This window comes from Dermacentor andersoni, chromosome 10, assembly GCF_023375885.2.
Source record: "Dermacentor andersoni chromosome 10, qqDerAnde1_hic_scaffold, whole genome shotgun sequence".
In the NCBI taxonomy this organism is placed as follows: Eukaryota; Metazoa; Arthropoda; class Arachnida; order Ixodida; family Ixodidae; genus Dermacentor; species Dermacentor andersoni.
Window position 1 is genome coordinate 52,707,449 of NC_092823.1, and position 21,658 is coordinate 52,729,106.

Here is a 21,658-nt window from a genome sequence, read left to right on the forward strand (position 1 = left end):
TGCCTAGAGGCCGAATGGCACATACCCTGTTGGACAGACCCCGTGAAACTAGTGCAAATGCACCGTAGGCCCAGCGGCACGTAATTATGGACTGCAATGTCACCGGCATCGGTCCAATAAAAAACGACGAGGTACACTTCTCCCTCCCCCCCCCCATCCGCCCTTCCCAAAAGAAACCAGGCTGCACTCAGAGAGGGGCACAAACATAGTGGCATTTAACCATTAGCGCCATTGCACGCACCCAGTGCAAATACACAATGGTACACACTCAATGGCCCTAGTAAATCAAACATCATGTGGCACATAACCACCGACCCCATGGCTAATACCCTGCGAGGATGACCAGTCTCTCCTCTGGCTTGTAATCTTATAGTGGTGTATCAGCGGCAACAGCCATTATGAAAGGCGAGATGGGCAGCACGATCACAGAAATTCACCGACTTAAAGGGCGTGGCACAAAGTAAACCCGCCCGCTTTGAAGAAAGTGGTTGATGTCGGGGAACAATGCTCAGAATTGCAATACGACATGCGACCAGGCCTCCGACATATAGCATAACGATGATAGTAAGTATACTAATAAACAACTAGGGACCTCACATCGCTTGAACATATTGTTGCTTTACTTTTCTACATTGCTTGCGGTCAATATTCATAAAAATTTTTTTAGAAATTTTGTTTCGCTGACAATAAAGAGAATATGGTGTATCTAAGGAAGAACATTAGTTTTCATTTTAAACACAAATTGACCGACACCAGCTATACACTGGCTGCGGACTATATTCTGTAATATATTGTAATTGTGATGAAAATTTAACGATTACCTGGGCTGTTGATTTCATCAGCCAGACCCTGAAAAGAAGACAGCATTTTTAATGCCTTTGAAAAACGTGTCATATGTGCAAACGCAGAAGCAAAGGAGGCTTACCAGTATACAAGCGGCGACAAAGTTTTTTTTTTTTTTGCAGCTATCAGTGACCACAGAAAGACATGTGTTGAGAACAGCAAAGAAGTAGCATGCGCAAAACAGAAATAACAACCAGGTGCGCCGATTGAGCGCGCGTGGCACCGGAGTTCTTCGACTTCTTGCTGGAAAAACGGCAGCGTAAGACGCACTGCTTTCGGCTCTTCCGCTCTGCCCGACAATGAGTTCCTCAGACTTTACAACGCAGAAATGCGGCACCGTCACAGACATAAGAGGCTTCCTGAAGAGCCCTTAGAACTATAAGATATCTCAACACTAGTGTTGTATACTACTGAGGTTATGTTCTCAATAATGCAGCACATCAGGTGCTTTTTTAAATATTAGGAGCTGTGATTTAACCGACGGGGTTGTTATCATACCAACGTATGCCTCACTCTTTATTATTGCTGCCGACCGGTGCTCGATAAAAAATACATCAAGCGTGACAAAACCCCAAAGAAATATTACAGAAAAAGGACAGTAAGCGACCATTTAAAGGTGAAAAAACGGTGAGATGTGGGGACCACAGCGTACGCGATAAGTTTAAGACACGCCAAAATTTCAACACTGTGGCTACGCCATCGTTCATTAATATAAAAATGTCAACTCTTAGTTGCTGCGATGTATATATATATATATATATATATATATATATATATATATAGAGAGAGAGAGAGAGAGAGAGAGAATTAGCACTGTGTAAATCTACAGACATTTCCAGCCCCCATTTAAAGTCTTGTCGTGCATCACTGACCGAAGACCTTTCGTATGACAAGGGTTTAAAATTATGTGGTGGTAGCTGTCAATAATGATCGAGGCACCTTGGCGACGACAAAAAGACGTCGATGACCGCAATGTAGGTCATCAGTATGCAGAAAAGATGGCCGCGCGATGAAAATCCCAGTGTCGAGAACGTAACTGCTGTTGCGCTAAAGCGGTTATGAATATGATTTTAGGAAAAATAACGACATTACCTGAGAGGTGACTATGCTGACACAGATTAGCAAAGCTGGCGTCCGCATCTTGAATGGTAACGCAGTGAGATCTGCGGCTATGCGAATATGTCTTGATTCCTAAGGAGACTGTTAAGTTGGAGTTAAATATTTCCAATGCATCGGTGGGTTCTCTCGTGATATTGCGAGGGGCTTAGAAGGCGCTATAAGTACCTGAAGGTGATATCAAAGCAGGCTCAGTGCGTTCGCTCGCAGTAATGCAAGTGCCTCAGAAAGCGGTATATGTACATGAAGGGGATATGAAAGTATATCTGGAGGTCTACATTAATAAAAAAAAATGCTTTAGTAGGTAAAATCTAGTTAGCCACAATTTACGTCAACATTTTGCACGTTCGGCTCGCGGTCACCTTTATAAAACCTTGATAGATATATGACGGACGTTCACAGAAACGTCGCGCAATCATTCAAGGGAAGCGGCTATTCAGTACCCCTGTTTAGCTTCACAGTAATAAAGAGCGCAGCTGAATCTAGCGATTTCGTGTCTGTAAAAAAAAAAAATATCGGTAACCTCCGTGGCTTCTATACAAATAGAACATGTGGCTGTAAGGCTAAGAGAGCTTTGTGCTGAGCGGTTGGGGTAGCTTTGTGTTCGAAGAACTTATATGGCTCAGAAGAAACTTCCAGCTCTTTAGTAACGTTGCTTTTTTCGATACCGACAAATTCTACAGTTTGTTGCGCACCGGCCATGTACCACAGACAGGTACTGAGGTTCTCAGGCGATGACCTAATTCACGATTTCAAAAGCTAGCTACCGCGGAATGAAACAACCAGCAATGAATGTCCTGCTTGATTGATTTCAAGACCACAAAGTAGGCGAATGAAGAAAAAGCTTTCCATTCGGCAAACAGCACTGAACGCTGATCTCGTGTAAGACAGTCGATAGCAAATATGCATAAAAAGGTGCCCAACAAAAGCATACATATGCCGAGATATGGTCGTATTGGGAAATCTTGAGCATCAGAGTTCGTGCACACTCATAATCTCTGTTGGTAATATTTTACACGCTAATCGAGTGGGGCTAGTGATCTGAACACTTTTGTACGTGAACACATTTCAAGTTCCGTGATTTGAGGGGCTTGAGTTTGAGGCAGGAGAAGGCCAATTTTGATTCGCCCTGTGCGCTGAGGTGATGAAATAAAGAGATGCGTCAGCAGCTAAACAGCTACATCAATACGACCAATTGTATAGTATATTTGTGAGGAATATACATGACGTAGGAAGGAAAGAAAATGTGTTGTTGGGCGATTTGACTAGATATTTATTAAACACGGAGCAAACGAAAGGAAACAAAGCCAGGGGAACTGCACTGTTTTTATTTTTTATTTTATTTTATTTATACATACTGCAGCGCAATTTGCGCTATAGCAGGAGTGGGTTAAGGAAAGGTACAGAAAATATATTGGAGTGTACAGCGGTAAACACAAGTTAACACTTCTAGAAAAGAGCACTGATGAAAGGAAAATACACAAATAAACACGAGTGAACACTTTTACAAAAGAGGCACTGATGAAAGAAAAATACACAAGAAGTTAGAAGTTGTTAAACTTTTATTTCAGCAGCGCTTGTGCTCTTCTCTGATTCTTCAGTTTTTATCGATTTTTTTCATTCTTTTATTTTATAAACAGATTGTTGTCCCGATGTTTCTGTGTTTTATGCACATGAATTATGTCGCACCAACGGACTGAAACAGAAGTACCCCTAAGATTGGAAAACAATATGATGCTACAGGCGCGATCTTTAATGAATAAGTAACCAAAGAAATGCATCTATACATATATGCTTCCGGCGGGATAGGCGATTGTTCCTACCCTTAGAATTTTAGTTGGCTCTAGTGTGTGAAAATGTTTTGACGTAAATAATCATAAAATTAGCGTCACCAAAACGAAATGTATAGTGTAGAGACCAAGAATCAAAGAAGTATAGGGTATATTTCAACATTTATAAGGAGAGGCAGCTGTAAAGCCGGTTAGGAGCATAAAAATTTGGGAGTAACAATATCGTCGTAAAACATGAGTTGAAATTACCCTATGAATAATATTCCTCCAAAACTTGGCCTAAGTTGTTATCATTATACGTCGGTGTAACACATCACTGACATGCAGAACTCCTATTCATAGTTCTTTATTCAAATGCTACCTTTTTACTGCATCTCAGTGTGCAGCTTCCCGACACTTGTAAACATGCGAAAAATATTTGTTCTTCAAAAAGAAGTCGATAGGAACATCGTTTATTGCTTCGAATGACGGTAGTATGCCTTACCTGTCCCTAAAAACAGACGTACTACCTATGCGTAGCTTATACTAGTAGGAGCTAACTGTACCCTGTAAAGAAGAATTAAAGGAGCATCACATATTTTGCGCGACCTCGCGAGGTTTCAACACAGTGTAATGACGCATTCCAATCGAAATAAAGACATTTGGAATGTGTTTACCGCGAAAAGGAATTAATCAAAAGAAAAACCTAATATACACTGCCTACACTACTGAATGAACCCAGCAGAACCGGCACTGATATTTTGAGAACTACAGAACTAAAGGCTCGATTTTCTTTTTATCGATCTAAATAAATCGTTTTCATTTGTGCAGGGACCAATCGCCACGTTACTTGTACCTCCTTCTACGCACGCAAGTTGTGTCAATCTACACAATTTGTTACTGTTCTTTTAAAGATCTGATTGACGTGCTGGTACATTTAGTAAAGTGTCTCACGTAATCTTCAATTGTCAATGCCATTGTATTGAGGGAGCTGTGGGCTTTCGTCAAGCTGTGATTAGGGACAGCTTATACACACAGCCCACCATAACTTTTTCCACGGAAGGAAAATTATATTGCACTGTATTGTATGTTGTGCATAGTCGGCGGAAATTTGACGACCTCGAAGTAGCGTGCACTTCGCACTTCGCTTTGAACACTGTGAGCATCTTACAATGAACACTGCTTGTTCAGCAAGAACAAGCAGTGTTCACTGCGGCACGAGCAGCCGGGTGCACCTGCCAGCAGTAGACGCTCACGAGACCACCCCGCTTGACTGCTCGACTGGCTAAAAAGGCGGAAGCGTTGAACAGGGCCTCGATAGCACCGAGTTCTACTAAGGTCGAATAGCGAATATAAGTTACGGGCACAGCTTCGCTCCTTAACAAGTAGCTTCGTTTTTATTGACCATGTTGCTCAAGGTAGCAACAATTCTGCGGGAGGTGCTGGATAGAATTCGGAGCCCCACGAACCCAAGACAGTGCCTCCCCGACAGCTGGATAGTCAATACTTTCGAAATGACATTAGTGCACCAGTGGCCTAGCCGGCATTTTTTGTAATTCGCCTCAGTTCGGACCTCTACTCTTCACGCCAAGGGAAGCTCAAATTTTTGATGCAACAACGGTTAGTGTGAGTTGCGCAGTGGCGCCAGGGGTATTGGCCATAAGGCGATCTTGCATGCCCGAAAACATTTGCTGGCGACTCGTTCGAAGATGCCTTGAACTTTATGGGTCACTTTAAGGGAGTGTGAAGCTTCAAGGAAAAGGATGATAGAGAAGCTCGGTATACTTCACGTTAAAGGACTGCGCCGAACGTGATAAGAAAACAACAAATATTCTCTGCCTTCTTGGGAGGGACTTCGACGGCTACTGGCTACCTAAGCCAACACTAGTGGAAGATAAACGGCGCTAACGACTTTTGAAGCATTCAACCTGCGCACAAACGAGATTATGGCAGTGTTACATCGAGCTCACGTCCCACTTGTTAAACTATGCTAGTCTCAACAGGAGTAAAAATCAGAAAGCGTTGGGGTAAGCAAAGAATATTCTAGAGTTTTGTTTCCTACCCACCGCGCACAGTCGCCCAGATCAAATCAAGGAGACTGACTAATTAAAAGGCACTAGAGAAGTGGGCTTGGCAATACAACCATTGTGTAAGCTACACATATCTAAATATCCCTCGAGTCGACATCTAAACCCTGCGGAAGTTCGAAAAGCGACTCCTTAGGCCAACCGGCAGTAACTTATAGTTAATACAAGCTCCAACCTCGGCGTCTGTCGTAGACGTCGTCCTGGACGAAATGGCACAAGTCAAACGGGATCCGCAGTGTGAGCCACAACCTATACGACTAATCCAAACAGCCCCCGAGGTGCTTGGGCGAGCTCTGGTACAATGCACCAATGGTAACGATGCCTGCCATTCGCAACGTGTGCTACACTTCGTCGGTGCAAATGCCCCAGAAAAAATATCTGCCGTGACCACGTGCACCGGATTTTATATTTTGCCGGCGGTGATTCGGGTCATCTGGGTACCATGTGTCCGATCGTGAACCTGGCTCAAAGCAGTTTCCCCTGAATGTGTTGTGTCCCCAAACAGCGATCCATCAATGGAGATTGAAAAATCATTGTCCACGCACCAAAGCCTCGGCATTCCTCGCCAGCACACCAATCACGGTCACCGTCGCCTATGCGTTACTAATTACGCTGACTACGTCCCTCTTGAAGACTGCCAGGCGAGAGGCTGCTGACAAACACAGCTGTGGAGATTCGCCACGGCGCTTATTGTGGGACGACCAGACATTGCTGTTAAGCAAGTGCTGCACAAGAATACTAAATCAGATTTGCGAATACTCATTACAGCATTCGAATGCATGCCTTTGTCACCAGCAGTGCGGAGTATTTGGCACGAGAAGCAATGAAATGGCAATTAAACTAAAGAACGTTTTGATGCAGTATTTGCCACGAGCACGCACAGCAAGTAGTCATGTTATTACAACTCTCGGCAGAAACACCCCGAAGGTTCAAATCATATGTTTAACTAACGTTGGTGACCTTGTTATCGTGCCAGAATTTTCCAGAGGGCGTATACTAGGAATATATTCTCTGCAAGCGAGCCACGCCATAATATACTTTCGTAGGTTATAACTAGGCTTTAAATGCCAGTGAATCAGAGAAGGGACGTCTTGCTGCATTGGAAGCTATCGATGCTGAAATATTTGGGCCGCGACGCTGCAGTGCAGCGGTTTCTGTATTTAATACGCCATTTTACAGAGCGAAGGAATAGGGCATGGTAGCACAGGACTCAACTGTAACAAACGCATTGTCATGGTTCGGGATCTTGTTTACCGACACGATAGGCATGCTTATGTCCTACTTACAGATATCGGAAATCAATCGCAACACATGGTACAAGGAAAAACTATTCCTAGTTTGGATAGTTCTGTGTTGCGAGCAAATTGGGCCATCTATTGAGTGTAAGCTGTTGTGCCAGCAACGCGCGATGTCTCTGCCTTCATTGCAGTTGATTCAAAAGATATGGATATATGTTACCACCAAAGGTATTTCTGAGTGATTCGACTGTTCTTCCAATGTGCGGCCCAGTTCCATCGCAAAAAACAAAATTAAAGTGAATGGCGCCTCAAGTCAGGTATTCCAGCATCCGTGTCAGATCTCGCAGAAAATATAGAGATAATATTCAGAATCAGTTTCAGTAAATGGTCCCTGACGATCTCCTTCAACCTTCAAACAGCCCATCTTCCTCTCCTTTAGCACTAGTTACAGAGAAGGATAACACGTTTTGCTTCTGTGTCGACGATCGGAAATTGAAGAGCGTGACTAAGAACACATGCGCCTTGTGACTGCGGTTACTGTTAGAGGCTATCCGTTCAGCAGACTGCAAAATTGTGTGGATAAATGACAACTCGGCTTTCAGAAACTTCGCTACCTCGTGCCCGTCATCAGCCCTGATGGTGTTTCTCTAGACCCCGAAAAGACAGCAGCTGTTGCGAATTTCTGGACTATCAGGGAAAAGGTCAGTACGATCCTTTTCGGGATCGTGCGTGTAACAAACATAATTTACTGAAGCATTTACTGTGCGGGCAGAGTGTTCGTTTGTTACGCGCTTCCTGCGATGCTTCTTCAGCCGCATGAATGCTTCCCAATATAAATCCTAGTGGACTACGCGTACTGATGAACAAGAGGTGCTCGCAGTTGCCTATATCGACCCCTCTGTTGAATATTAACTAATGACACCACCACGTCACGTAAGGGGAACTCTGTTCGCACTCTTTGGGAAGACGAGAAACAATTCCTCCATGTAACGGGTGAACCAGGTGCTGGCCGGAGTCGATCTTTTGCCCCTTCCTTGACTAGAGCTCGAGCAAGCCCAATTCCTTCTGATGTGGCCGATAGAACGCACAAGAACGAAGGAGTCTTTCTGTGAAGAAGCGCAATTCACTATAAGATCAGGACGCTGGCCGTAGTACAAGCGATTGTACGAGACAACGGCCACATGACGACCTTCGTATGACGACGCTTGAGTGGCGACGACGGTATGACGATGACGGCACGATGATTACTGTGTAATGACGATGGTGTGATGATGAATCCATGAATTATCATGATATGACGAAGCTGGAGTGATGAAGACAGTATGATGAAGGCATGATTGTAACAGGATACACACCAAAGGGAGCGTAGACTTAATCATGACTGTCGTAGATTTTTCTCATTGGAGTGGAACCTATCGAACGAAATGCGGTGCAGTCAGTTAAGCTAAAATGCGATGAATTTTAAATTTATGTCGAAGGTTGGCTGGCAAAGAAAAAAATTGATTTAGGCCAAAAGTGACAAAAATATTGAAGAAAAAAAAAACAATCCGAATTACAACTGTGTACCTCAGCAATAAAAATTACTTCACAATAATGTAAACTGCACGGTGTTCACGTGTGCACGGTGTTCACGCTCACGGTGTTCAAAGTGAAGTATGAAGTGCGCGCCGCTTCTAAGTGGCCAGTTATTCGCGACTGTACAAAACATATCATATAGAATATAATGCAATATGATTTCGTTTCCATGGAAAAAGATGTAGTAGGCTGTGTATATAAGCTATCTCTAAGCACAGCTCGACAGAAGCCCACAGCTTCCTGAGTACAATAGTACTGAAGATAGAAGATTGCGCGAGACACTTTACTAAATGTAACAAATATCAATTCGATCTTGAAAAAAAGTAACAAAATGTGTGGATTGACACAACTCGCATGCATAGAAGGAAATACAAGTAACGCGGCGATTGGTCTCTGCACAAATGCAAACGATTTATTTACATAGGTAAAAAATTACCGACGATTACGTTACTTCCTAATGCGAAATTTGAGCGCAGCAAATAAGCTGTTTCACCTTTTCGATAGATTGAGGCAAAGAAATCGAGCAACACATGTATGCGCTATCACAGAATTTTTTTTTTATTTTTCACACGTATTCCTTAACAAAGACTCCACTAACAGTTCTTGACAGTCATGAAGGAAGCTTCGTGGTCGGAGAAATAGACTGATATATGTTCGACTTGGTACACCAATGCTTGATTCTCAAAGACGAGATCTATACAAGTGCCTCGCGAGGTTGTCACAGCCGTGGGACGCGTTACGAGCGAGAGGAACGGGATGTTCTCCCGCATAAGTGTTAGGAAATTGCTGTTTGTCTTTATGCCAACATTAAAGTCCCCCACTACTAACATCGGTGTGGATCGATGGACGGTTAATGCGAGTTGCAGGAAGTGCACGACGTCTTTCGTGAGTGCGGTAGGGGCGAAGTAGGCAGCGAACGGTAGAGTCTTCTCTGCGACGGCGATGAGCTTCTGCTTCAGCCTCGCTTACCGCTGGTTGCTCTCGACGGTGGCGATGAGCCTCCGCTTCGGCGGTGCGAACGGCAGGGTCTTCTCGGCGGCGGCGATGAGCTTCTGCTTCAGCCTCGCTTACTGCTGGTTGCTCTCGACGGCGGCGATGAGCCTCCGCTTCGGCGGCGCGAACTGCAGGGTCTTCTCGGCGGCGGCGATGAGCTTCTGCTTCAGCCTCGCTTACTGCTGGTTGCTCTCGACGGCGGCGATGAGCCTCCGCTTCGGCGGCGCGAACGGCAGGGTCTTCTCGGCGGCGGCGCTTAGCCTCTGCTTCGGCGACGCGTACTCCTGGATCATCTCGACGGCGGCGACGGTAAGCTTCTGCTTCGGCGGCACGCACCTCTGGATTCTGACGGCGACGGCGCTAGGCCTTTGCTCTGGCAGCTCGTTTAGCAGCAGCAGCAGCAGCAGCAGCAGCAGACGGAGGACTTCCATCGGTCGTCTCGCTCATGGCTCAGAAAGAACTGGCAGATAATTTCGCAGTGGCGAACGGCAGCGGCAATTTCGGCTCGGGCGGTGCACATATACAGATCCGCCGCCACCGATCTGGCTCTCTGATTGCCACCGCACAGGGCGAACGGCAGCGGCAATTTCGGCTCGGGCGGTGCACATATACAGATCCTCCGCCACCGATCTGGCTCTCTGATTGCCACCGCACAGGGGTTGCATTGGAGGAGGAGCGAAGAAAGGAATTAAGTTCCAGCCGGCGCTTTGACAACCGGAGACTCGCAGGAAGAGGGGGGAGGGGGGCGGCGTGTACACCCAGCGGCAAACGATGGGGGCAGAAGCGCGCGCAGCAAGCGGACAACACGATAAAGGGAGGAGGGAAGAGATAGCAGCGACTGACTGATGCCGCTGACGCCGATAGTGAGTCAAGCCCAGCTGCGGAGTTGGTTTCAGGGACAACGCCGCCGATGCCGACACAAACAATATGATACCCTCGCTTCTGCAGCGCTAAGAACCAGGTCTAGCCGTGGGAAGGTGGTCACGTATTCGTCGACGTGCCGGGGCCTACGTGAAATAACCGGCGCGTCGGCAACTGAAGAGCACCCTATCCGCCACACAAGAACAGGGGGGGGGGGACCCTTTCCTCCTCTTTCTGCATGGCGGCGACGGTGTTCTATGCAGTCACGTTATCTTGACTCTCTAGCGGCGTCAGCGGCATCCAGCGGTATCAGTCGGTCGCTGCTAGCGCTGGGGGGATGAAAGGGGGGCGGAGCTGGTTACGAGGCCGACGACAACGCCGACGACGACGCGAAACCCAGGAACGGACGCCAAAGAGCTGCGCTCTAAAAGAAATTCGAGCGTTTCGTTGTGTAGTTGTCAAAATATCAATACCAGTTCTGCTATGTTCATTCAGAAGTGTAGGTAGTGTATTTTAAATATTTCTTTTGATTAATTAGTTTTTGCCGTAACCACCTTCCACATTGCTATATGTCGAGTGCAATATGTCATTACGTTGTGTTGAAACCTGGCAAGGTCGGTAAAAATATGCGATGTTCCTTTACTTCTTCTATATAGGGTACAGTTAGCTCCTACTGGTATAAGCTTCGTATACGTAGAACATCTTCCTCTGGGGACAGGTATGGCATACTACGGTCATTCGAAGCAATAAACAATGTTCTTATGGACTTCTTTTTGAAGAAGAAGAAATATTTTTGCATATTTACAAATGTCGGGAAACTGCACAGTGAGATGCAGTAATAAAGGTAGCATTTGAATAAAGAACTAGGAAAAGGAGTTCTGTATGTCAGTAATGTGTTACACCGACGTATAATGATAACAATTTAGGCCAACTTGTGAAGGAAAATTATTGATACCACAATTAGATGTCATGTCTTACGACGATGTTGTTACTCCCAAATTTTAATGCTACTAACCGACTTTATAGCTGTCGCTTCTTATAAATGTTGAAAAACACCATATACTTGTTTGATTTATGATTTTTGCACCACACATTTTGCTTCGGTGAGGCTAATTTTGTAATTATTTACGTCAGAACATTTTTACAGTCTAGAGCCAACTAAAATTCCGAGGGTAGGAACAATCGCCTATCCCGCCAGAAGCATATATGTATATGTGAATTAATTTGGTTACTTATTCCTTAAAGATCGTGCCTGTAGCATCATCTTGTTTTCCAACCTTAGGAGTACTTCTGTTTCGGTGAGTTGGTGCGACGTAATTCATGTGCATAAAACACAGTAACATGAGGACTGTTTATAAAATAAAAGAATGAGAAAATAGAAGAATACTGAGGAATCAGAGAAGAGCACAAGCGCTGAACTTAAAAATTTAACAACTTATTCAACAGTGCAGTTCTCCTGGCTTTGTTTCCTTTTCATTTGCTCCTTTTTTAATAAATATCTCGTCAAATCCCCCGACAACACATATTATTTTCTTTGTACGTCATGTGTATTCCTCACGAATATACTATACAATTGGTCGTATTGATGTAGCTGTTTAGCTGCTGACGCATCTCTTTATTTCACCACCTCAGCGCACAGGGGGAATCAAAATAGGGTTGGCCTTCTCATGCCTCAATCTCAAGCCCCTCAAATCACGAAATTTGAAATATGTTCATGTACAAAAGTGTTCAGATCACTAGCCCCACTCGATTAGCGTGTAAAATATTACCAACAGAAATTATGAGTGTGCACGAATTTCGATGCTCAAGATTTCACAATACGACCATATCTCGGCATATGTATGCCTTTTTTCGGCACCTTTTTATGCATATTAGCTCTCGACAGTCTTACACGAGAACAGCGTTCAGTGCTGTTTGCCGAATGGAAAGGTTTTTCTTCATTGGCCTACTTTGTGGTCTTGAAATCAAACAAGGGGGACATTCATTGCCGATTGTTTCATTCCGCGGCAGTTAGCTTTTGAAATCGTGAGTTAAGTAATCGCCTGAGAACCTCAGTACTTGTCCGTGGTAGATGGCCGGTGCGCAAGAAACTGTAGAATTTGTCCATATAGAAAAAATCAACGCTACTAAAGAGCTGGAAGTTTCTTCTGAGTCATATAAGTTCTTCGACAAGGTTAGCTGCCCCAACCACTCAACGCAAAGCTCTCTTAAGCTTACAGCCGCATCTTCTTTTTGTATAGAAGCCACGAAGGTTCCCGATATTTTTTTTACAAACACGAAATCGCGCGATTCAGCTGCGCTCTTTAATACTGTGAAGTCAAACAGGTGTACCGAATAGCCGTTTCCCTTGAATGATTGGGCGACGTTTCTGTGAACGTCCGTCATACATCTATCAAAGTTTTATAAAGGTGGCGCCGAGTCGAACGTGCAAAATGTTGACGTAAATTGTGGCTAACTAGATATTACTTATTAAAGAATTTTTTATGAACATAAACACCCAGATATACTTTCATATCACCTTCATGTACCTATACCGCTTTCTGAGGCACTTGCATTACTGCGAGAGAACGCACTGAGCCTGCTTTGATATTACCTTCAGGTACTTATAGCGCCTTCTAAAGCACTCGAGATATCCCGACAGAACCCACTGATGCAGTGGAAATATTGACCTCAAACTTAACAGTCTCCTTAGGAATCGCGATATACTCGCATAGCTGCAGATCTCGCTGCATTACCAGTGAAGATGCGGACGCCAGCTTTGCTCATCTTTTACAGCATAGTCACCTCTCAGGTAATGTCGTTAATTTTCCTAAAGTGATATTTGTAACCACTTTAGCGCAACAGCAGTTACGTTCTGGACACTGGGATGTTGATCGCGCGTCCGTCTGTTCTAGCATACTGATGACAAACATTACGCTCATCGTCGTATATTTGTCGTCGCCAAGGTGCCTCGATCGTTATTGACAGCTACCACCGCACAATTTCAAACCCTTGTCATAAGAAAGGTCTTACTTCAGCGATGCACCACAAGACTGAAAATGGCTGGAAAGACGCATATGCCTGAAATGTTTTTGTCCATTTATACATTGCAATTTCTACATAATGTCGTGAATCACTTTGGGCAGTAGGCGTTCGAGACTGGAATGATAGAGCAGCGAGGGGTAATACAGCCTATCGAGCAACGAAACAAGCTTTGTTTCTCTCGTGGTCGTTCTCTTTCTCAAAGCCACAGCCCCGCTGCTCCTTAGTTTACAGTACAGTTATCTCCCTCGCGGAAAAGGAAGCCGTCCCGGTGACTTACGGGTAGGACAACACAGGCGGGTCATAGTACGGGTTTAGACGCTGGACATGCACAATTTCACGTCCTCGACGGCGATGATTCAAAGGTAGATGGAGGAGTTCCACGATATGGTTGACTGGAGACGTTTGGTTGATCACGCGGTATGGGCCCTGGTACTTCGACGCGAGTTTTGGTGGCAGTCCAGGGGTAGTGGCTGGAACCCAAAGCCACACTAATGAGCCAGGAGCATAGGATACAGGGGCATGGGAAGTTTCTCGATAGTGCTTCTGGTGTTGCTGGTGTTTTGCCGTATATATACGGGATAGCTGGCGACACTCTTCTGCGTGTGCAACAGCTTCGGATAAGGTAGTGGTTTCCGTGGTGTCAGGGTGGTACGGAAAGATAGTATTCATATCGGAAAAATGTTATCGTCCGTACAGGAGAACGAAGGGCGAAAATTCCGTGGTAGTCTGCCTGGCGGTAATATATATGTAGGTCAGAAATGGTAGAAAATGGTCCTATTTGCTTTGGTCGGATGCAATGTGCATGGCCAGCATGCCACCAAGAGTGTGATAAAAGCGCTTGGTCATGCCATTTGTATGCGGATGATATGCAGTAGTGGTACGATGAATGATGCGGCATTCTTTGAGGAGAACCTCGGTGACGTCGGAGAGGAAACCGTGGCCTCTGTCACTAAGTAATTCCCTGGGAGCTCTACAGGGCAGCAGGAAATGCAGCCACACCATCAGCCTGCTGAGCAAAGTGACCGAGCAGGTAGGCCGGATGATCAACAGGGTCTCCCAAAAAAGATACGGCATGAAAGAGGAAGACACACTCAAACTCGTCGGCAGCCTGGTCGTCAGCCGAGTCATCTACTCGCTACCGTACCACGCGATGAAAAAAGGAGAGAGGGAACAGGCGGACACGATACTCAGGAAAGCATACAAGACGGCTCTCCATCTGCCAAAAAACACGTCAAACGAAAAACTGCTCCAACTGGGCATCAGCAACACTTTCAGCGAACTGGCGGAAGCCCTGCACGAAACGCAGAAAGCCAGACTCAAAAGCACCCCTGCAGGGAGAGCGCTCCTGACTAGGCTGGGACGGGACATGAGCGGACACGTAGATAGATACGCAGACGTGCCCGACTGCTTAAGAAAAACAATAAACGTTAGGCCAGTACCTAAGAACATGGACCCCAACCTCCACGAGAGCACAAGGCAGGCGCGAACCGAATACGTGGAAAAGACAATAGCGCTACTAGACAACACGGTATACACGGATGCTGCCACGTACCCGCGAGAAGGGAAACGCACGGCCACGGCGGTGGTGGTGGACGGCGACGGGAATCTGATCACATATGCGACGGCAAAGGCAGCCGGCACAGCGGAGGCCGAAGAAATTGCCGTTGCGCTGGCGGCAGTAGAAGTATATAGGACAGGCAGGCCTCTAAACATCTTAACAGACTCGAAGGAAGCGTGCAGAAATTACACGAGGGGCAGGATTAGGAAAGCCGCCCTCAGAATTCTTGGCGGAGCCAACTTCGCCGAGAGGAACGTTACGCACAAGTTAATCTTGATTCCGGCCCACGCAGGCATAGAGGGTAACGAAAGGGCAGACAGCCTAGCTCGAGAGACCACGTTCCGAGCAGAGCAGTCCCACGCCCCGGAGTATCACCCACACGCTTGTGAAGGAGGATACACAGAAATCTTAAACTTATACAGAGGGACGAGAGCCAAATATCCCCCACCGCACAAAGCTCTAACGGCGGAGGAAGCAACGAGTTGGCGCAGATTGCAGACAAACTCCTTCCCAAATTTATACATCCTAAACAAAATGTACCCAACACAATGCAGAGACACCTGCCCATGGTGCGGCGCCACACCCACACTATATCATGTCACATGGGAATGTAAACACAATCAATCATTCCACCAACACAATAACCCGAGTGCGGAGCAATGGGAGAGTCGGCTTACAAGCTGCGAGCTCACGGCCCAAAGGGCCTTAGTGCAGCACGCTAGTGAGGTAGCTAGGCTCAGTGGAGCCCTGGAATAGGGGCCCACCCTTGCCGGAAGATAATAATAATAATAATATATGGGGTTTTACGTGCCAAAACCACTTTCTGATTATGAGGCACGCCGTAGTGGGGGACTCCGGAAATTTTGACCACCTGGGGTTCTTTAACGTGCACCTAAATCTAAGTACACGGGTGTTTTCGCATTTCGCCCCCATCGAAATGCGGCCGCCGTGGCCGGGATTCGATCCCGCGACCTCGTGCTCAGCAGCCTAACACCATAGCCACTGAGCAACCACGGCGGGTATTGCCGGAAAAGGCTCCAAGTCGCCGGCGCCCAAGAAGACGACGGAGACCTCGAGACGCTAAATCCTTGAAGGAACCAAAGAAACTTTTTCTCTCTCTCTCTCTCTCCTTGGTGAAGGATGATGTGGTGCAGGAGAAACCAGGCGACGTCACGTGCAGAAGCGCTGGACAAAGATGAAGTTTCCGCATAGCGCGTAAGATGGTCGATGGCCACGATTACCCAGTGATTGCCGTCTTATGTGGTTGGCAGAGGACCATAAATGTCGATGCCTACTTGATCAAAAGCACGTCCTGGGCAAGGCAGCGGCTGCAATTGGGTGTTGCACGACGAGAGGGATGTTTGCGGCGTTGGCAAACGAGGCAGGAGCGGACATAAGGACGGATGAATCGAAACATGCCCCGCCAGTAGTAACGAAAGCGTAGACGCGCGTATGTCTTTAGCATGCGCACACTGGGGGTCGTCGTGGAACGCTGCACAAATACTGTCACGTGGTCGTGACGTCAAAGAACACATTAGCAATACTGTGAAAGGCAAAACTAGCTTTTATTGGGCGAACCTGTGCCCACAAAACAGGCTACACTTAAAGCACGACGAGAGCGGCGAACACAGTCGGCGATCGTCGAAAATCTGATCAGCGGGTCAAGCGCATCCGCTTTTATACATGAGTCGTCGAATGTTCCAGAGTAATCGCTGGGACCCGCGTGCCTTCCACAAAGTTCTACATTATTCGCGTCGCGCACACATGCGATCAGATTACAGAAGGTTCGGCCAGAGAAAGCGGATGGAAGCATCGATAACATTCCAGAAGCTTCCGACACATGCAGGCGCGCCCTGCGCTGTACGATAACATTTGTTAGGCGGTGAAGCATGTCACCCGATAAAGACAAATAAGTACACGTGTCAATATCCGAAAGCAGATGCCGAGGGATGACAAGCAACCATTTGCGGCCGTCCAGGAGGTAGTTACGATGGTACAAGAGCCCTTCGCGAATGGAAAAGTGATGTGCTTGGCGACGGTGAGGGGTAGTGGGTGGGATCAGGGAGTACACGTTCTTTTGACAACACATGGCCGAGGATGACCAGCTGCCGGGCAGCGAAGCGGCACTTCTTCAAGTTAAGCTGGAGGCCAGCATCGGCGATGCACTTAAGGACACGTTCAAGTCGAAGTAAATGGGAAGGAAAGTCCGGTGAAAAGGTGACGATGTCGTCCAAATAACACAAGCATATCTGTCATTTGAGGCTGCGCAAGATGTTGTCCATCATTCTTTCAAATGTGGCAGGCGCGTTACACAGCCCAAATGGCATCACGGTAAATTCAAATAAACCGTCCGGTGTGATGAAGGCCGTTTTTGGATGGTCTGACTCGGCCACTGGCACTTGCCAGTACCCAGATCGTAAGTCCAAAGATGAGAAGAATTCGGCGCCTTGGAGGTAGTCTAGCGCATCATCAATACGGGGTAGTGGATAAACATCCTTGCGGGTGATCTTATTGAGTCGCCGGTAGTTCACGCAAAACCGAATTGTGCCATCTTTCTTTTTGAGCAGCACTACAGGAGAAGCCCAGGGATTGTGCGAAGGTTGTATACGCCGGTTTGTAGTCTCGAACTTACTGAGCGAACTGTCTGCCTCGAACTTACTGAGCGATGACGTTACGCTCCGTGGCGGATACACGATACGGCCTGTGGCGTAAAGGTGCATGGCTGCCGGTGTCGATGTGATGGACAACAGTGGAAGTACGGCCTAAGGGAGATTGTTGTAGGTCGAATGACGTGCGAAAGGGGTCAAGGAGATCGACGATCTGGGCGTGCTGACTTGGAGTGAGGTTGGGTCAATACACCGGGAAAACGTTGGGTCACACGGCGGCGTGGGAGGAGAAACTTCAAGGGCCAGAGCGTCAACCGGAGGAGAAGCCGGGCCGTCAGGCACATCGTAAGGGAAGCTTGGTTCGATTTCGTCAGCATAACCAAAACACTCATTGTGGAGCAGGCTAGAAGGGCAAGTAAACAGGTTCGATACACAAAGTGCGCTGGAACCTTGACAAATCGCAAGAAAGGCAAAATGAAGCAAGAAGGCATGACGGCGAGCAACAAGCTTGGACGGCATGAAAAGAACCGTGGAGTCGGAAAACCCAACGCAGGAAACGGGTACAAGTGCGGCAGAGTATGGAGGAACCTCGGTGTCTGAGATGACGAACACACGACCGGAAGCGTCACCATTCTCATCAAAAACGGTGTGGCCGAATGGCGACAGGGCGAGTTCAGCAAGGGCACAATCTATAACGGCATGATGAGAGGACGGAAAGTCCCATCCTAAAATCATGGCGTCGGAGCAGCGAGGCAGAACAACGAACTTAACATAGTATAAAGTGCCGCTTATAACAACAGGTACGGTACATTTCCCTAAGGGGTCAATCGACGCAGCGCTTGCTGTACATAATGAAATGGCAGAATATGGCGTCACGACTTTTCTTAGGTTAAGACGAAGCTGGTACGAAATGACTGATATTGCTGCTCCCGTGTCTACAAGCGCATGAACGGCAATGTCTTCGGCCTAAATTTCAAGGGCATCCGCAGGAAATAAATGGGGTCTTGAGGAGTTCGTTGAGATTGCACTACTTGCCTCAGGAACTGCGGTCCTTAGTTTTCCTCTCGGATAGCTTCAGGCCGACGGATAAGTGGCGACAGAGAACGCCGACAGGGAGACGGAGAACGACGGGTATTCAAGGTTCGGGAAGCAGGAGGCAAGGTTTCGAAGGGCTGAGCGGCAGAAGGGGAACGGGCCGGAGAGTCGAAACCGTTGCCTTGCGCCCTCGGAGAATCCAAAGGATACTATCCGCGCCGGCAGCAAAGCCGTGCTACATGCCTAGGTAGGCCGCACGCATAACATGCAGGCCGGTTGTCATAGGTGCGCCATGGATTGAGAACAGCGGGCGGATACTGATGCAAATATTGGCGAGGTAGGCGCACGGGCTGCTGTGGTGGCCAGTAGCTGCTTGGAGGTGCATGCGTTGCAGCCGCTTGAGGAGGTGAGGTAAAGGCACTGATACGTCTGGGTTGAATAGCTGCAAACGGAGGCCTTGGATTCGCGACAACGGGAGCGTACGCAAGTGGAACGGGCGCAGGAGGCGGTTGATGAGCAGGTAGGACGTCGTTAGCGACTTGTTCTTGTGTCACCTGACGGAGATCGGGAGACAAGGGCGACTCTGACACTGGACTGGCTGGCAGAAGAGAGAGTTGGCGTGCCAATTCTTCCCGTACAAATTGCTTCATTTGGTCAAGTTTTGCTGAATTGCAAGGAGTAGCACTGACGCCATAACTCAGAGCTGAAAGCGCGACGTCCGGAGCGAGAGCGCGGCGCATAGAAAGCCGTTGTTTGCACTGCTCCTCATAGCTCTGGCAAAGCGTGATGAGGTCGTTGACCGTCTGAGAATTCTTTGCCAAGAGCATTTGGAAGGTGTCATCTTCTATGCCTTTTAAGACCTTGTCATCTTCGGTCATATCTGGGTTGATACGCCGGCAAATGTCAACTACATCGTCAATGTAGCTCGTAAAAGTTTCGCCCTTTTGTTGGGCACGACAGTGAAGCTGTTGTTCAGCCCGAAGTTGGCGCACAGCAGGGTGACCGAAGACATCTTGAAGTGTCGTTCGGAATGCTGTCCAGGTGGAAAAATCAGCCCCATGTTTGCGGAACCATAGATGGGCGACCCCGGAAAGGTAGAATGGTACGTAACCAAGCCTGTCAGCTTCAGTACATTTGGTGTGGGCACTCACTCGGTTGTACAATGACAGCCAGTCCTCTACGTCATGATCGTCAGTGTTATTGAATATGGGAGGATCCTGTTGGCGTGGCGCACCAGGACAGACTACCGGAGGCGGTGCCTGTGGTAGATCGGTAGGACTAGTTTCCTCAGGCATGGGAGATGTGACAGGGATCATCCGGCTTCGGAGTTCCAGGTTTGCAATAGGTCCAGAACCTCCACCAAATGTCGTGCAGCACTTTGGGCAGTAGGCGTTCGCGACTAGAATGATAGAGCAGCGACAGGTAATACAGCCGATCGAGCACCGAAACAAGCTTTGTCTCTCTCGTCGTCGTTTTTTCTCTCAAAGCCACAATATATATATCGCAGGAACTAAGAGGCGTGAGGGGAACTTTTTGATTAATGAACGATGGCGTAGCCACAGTGTTGAAATTCTGGCCTGTCTTGAACTTATCGCTTAAGCCGTGGTCCCCACATTTAACCTTTTTTTCATTTTTAAATGGACGGTTACTGTCCCTTTTCTGTAATATTTCTTTGGGTTTTGCTCGCGCTTGATGCATTTTTTATTGAGCCCTGGTCGGCAGCAATAATGAAGAGTGAGGCATACCTTGGTATGATTACAACCCCGTCGGTGAAATCACAGCTCCCAATTTTTGAAAAAGGTACACTGAAGAGCTGCATTATTGAGAACATAAGCTCAGTAGTATACAAGACTAGTGTTGAGATATCTTTAGGTTTTTATGACTCTTCAGGAAGCCTCGTATGTCTGTGACGGTACCGCATTACAGCGTTGTAAAGTCTGAGGAGCTCATTGTCGGGCAGAGCGGAACAGCCGAAAGCAGTGCGTTTTACGCTGCCGTTTATTCCAGCAAAAAGTCGAAGAACTCCCATGCCACGCGCGCTCAATGGCCGCACCTCGTTGTTATTTCTGTTTTACGCGTGCTACTTCTTTGCTGTTCTCAACACATGCCTTTCTGTGGTCACTGATATCTGCAAAAAAAATCTTTGTCGCCGCTTGTATACCGGTAAGCCTCCTTTGCTTCTGCGTTTGCACATATGAAACGGTGTTCAAAGGCATTAAAAATGCTGTCTTCTTTTCAGGGTCTGGCTGATCAAATCAACAGCCCAGGTAATCGTTAAATTTTCGTCACAATTACAATATATTTTATGAATAATGACCACAAGCAATGTATGATAGTAATGCAAGAATATGTTCAAACGATGTGAGGTGCCGAGTTATTTATTAGTATATTTAGTATCATCGTTATGCTATAAGTCGGAGGCCTGGCCGCATTTCGTATTGCAATTCTGAGCATTGTTCCCCGACATCAGCCACTTTCTTGAAAGCGGGCGTGTTTACTGTGTGCCGCGCCTTTTGAGTGGGTGAATTCCGGTGATGGCGCTGCCGATCTCGCCTTTCACAATGGCTGGTGCCGCTGATATAGCACTATAAGATTACAAGCCAGAGGAGCGACTGGGCATCGTCGCAGGGTATTTGCCCCTGGGTTGCCGGTTATGTGCCACAAGGTATTTGATTTACTAGGGCCACTGGGTGTGCACCATTGTGTATTTGAACTGGGTGCGTGCAATGGCGCTAATGGTTGTGTGCCACTATGTTTGTGCCCCTCTCTGAGTGCAGCCTGGGTTCTTTTGGGAGGGGCGGATCGGGGGGAGAGGGAGAGGTGTACCTCGTGGTTTCTATTGGACCGATGCCGGTGGCATCGCAGTCCAGAATTAGGTGCCGCTGCGCCTACGGTGTATTTGCACTAGTTTCACGGGGTGTGTCCCATAGGGTATGTGCCATTGGGCCTCTAG

The 21,658-nt window shown here is 47.2% G+C and overlaps 2 protein-coding genes across 2 annotated transcripts in view; one reads left to right on the forward strand and one right to left on the reverse strand.

Annotated features, from left to right (window-relative positions):
- The window catches only part of LOC129388278 (tryptase-2-like), a 33,335-nt gene extending 30,652 nt beyond the window's left edge, over positions 1 to 2,683 (reverse strand). Inside the window, exons 1-2 of the mRNA XM_055078421.2 lie at positions 1,936 to 2,683; positions 822 to 849 (exon numbers count right to left, since the gene is read on the reverse strand). Of these exons, the coding sequence (XP_054934396.2) occupies positions 822 to 849; positions 1,936 to 1,983 (76 nt within the window). The 5' untranslated portion in view covers positions 1,984 to 2,683. The remainder of the gene's footprint in view (positions 1 to 821; positions 850 to 1,935) is intronic.
- A 10,448-nt stretch (positions 2,684 to 13,131) lies between these two features.
- The window catches only part of LOC129388279 (chymotrypsin-like elastase family member 2A), a 45,391-nt gene continuing 36,864 nt past the window's right edge, over positions 13,132 to 21,658 (forward strand). The window contains exons 1-2 of the mRNA XM_055078422.2: positions 13,132 to 13,273; positions 20,945 to 20,972. Coding sequence (XP_054934397.2) covers positions 13,226 to 13,273; positions 20,945 to 20,972 — 76 coding nt within the window. The 5' untranslated portion in view covers positions 13,132 to 13,225. The remainder of the gene's footprint in view (positions 13,274 to 20,944; positions 20,973 to 21,658) is intronic.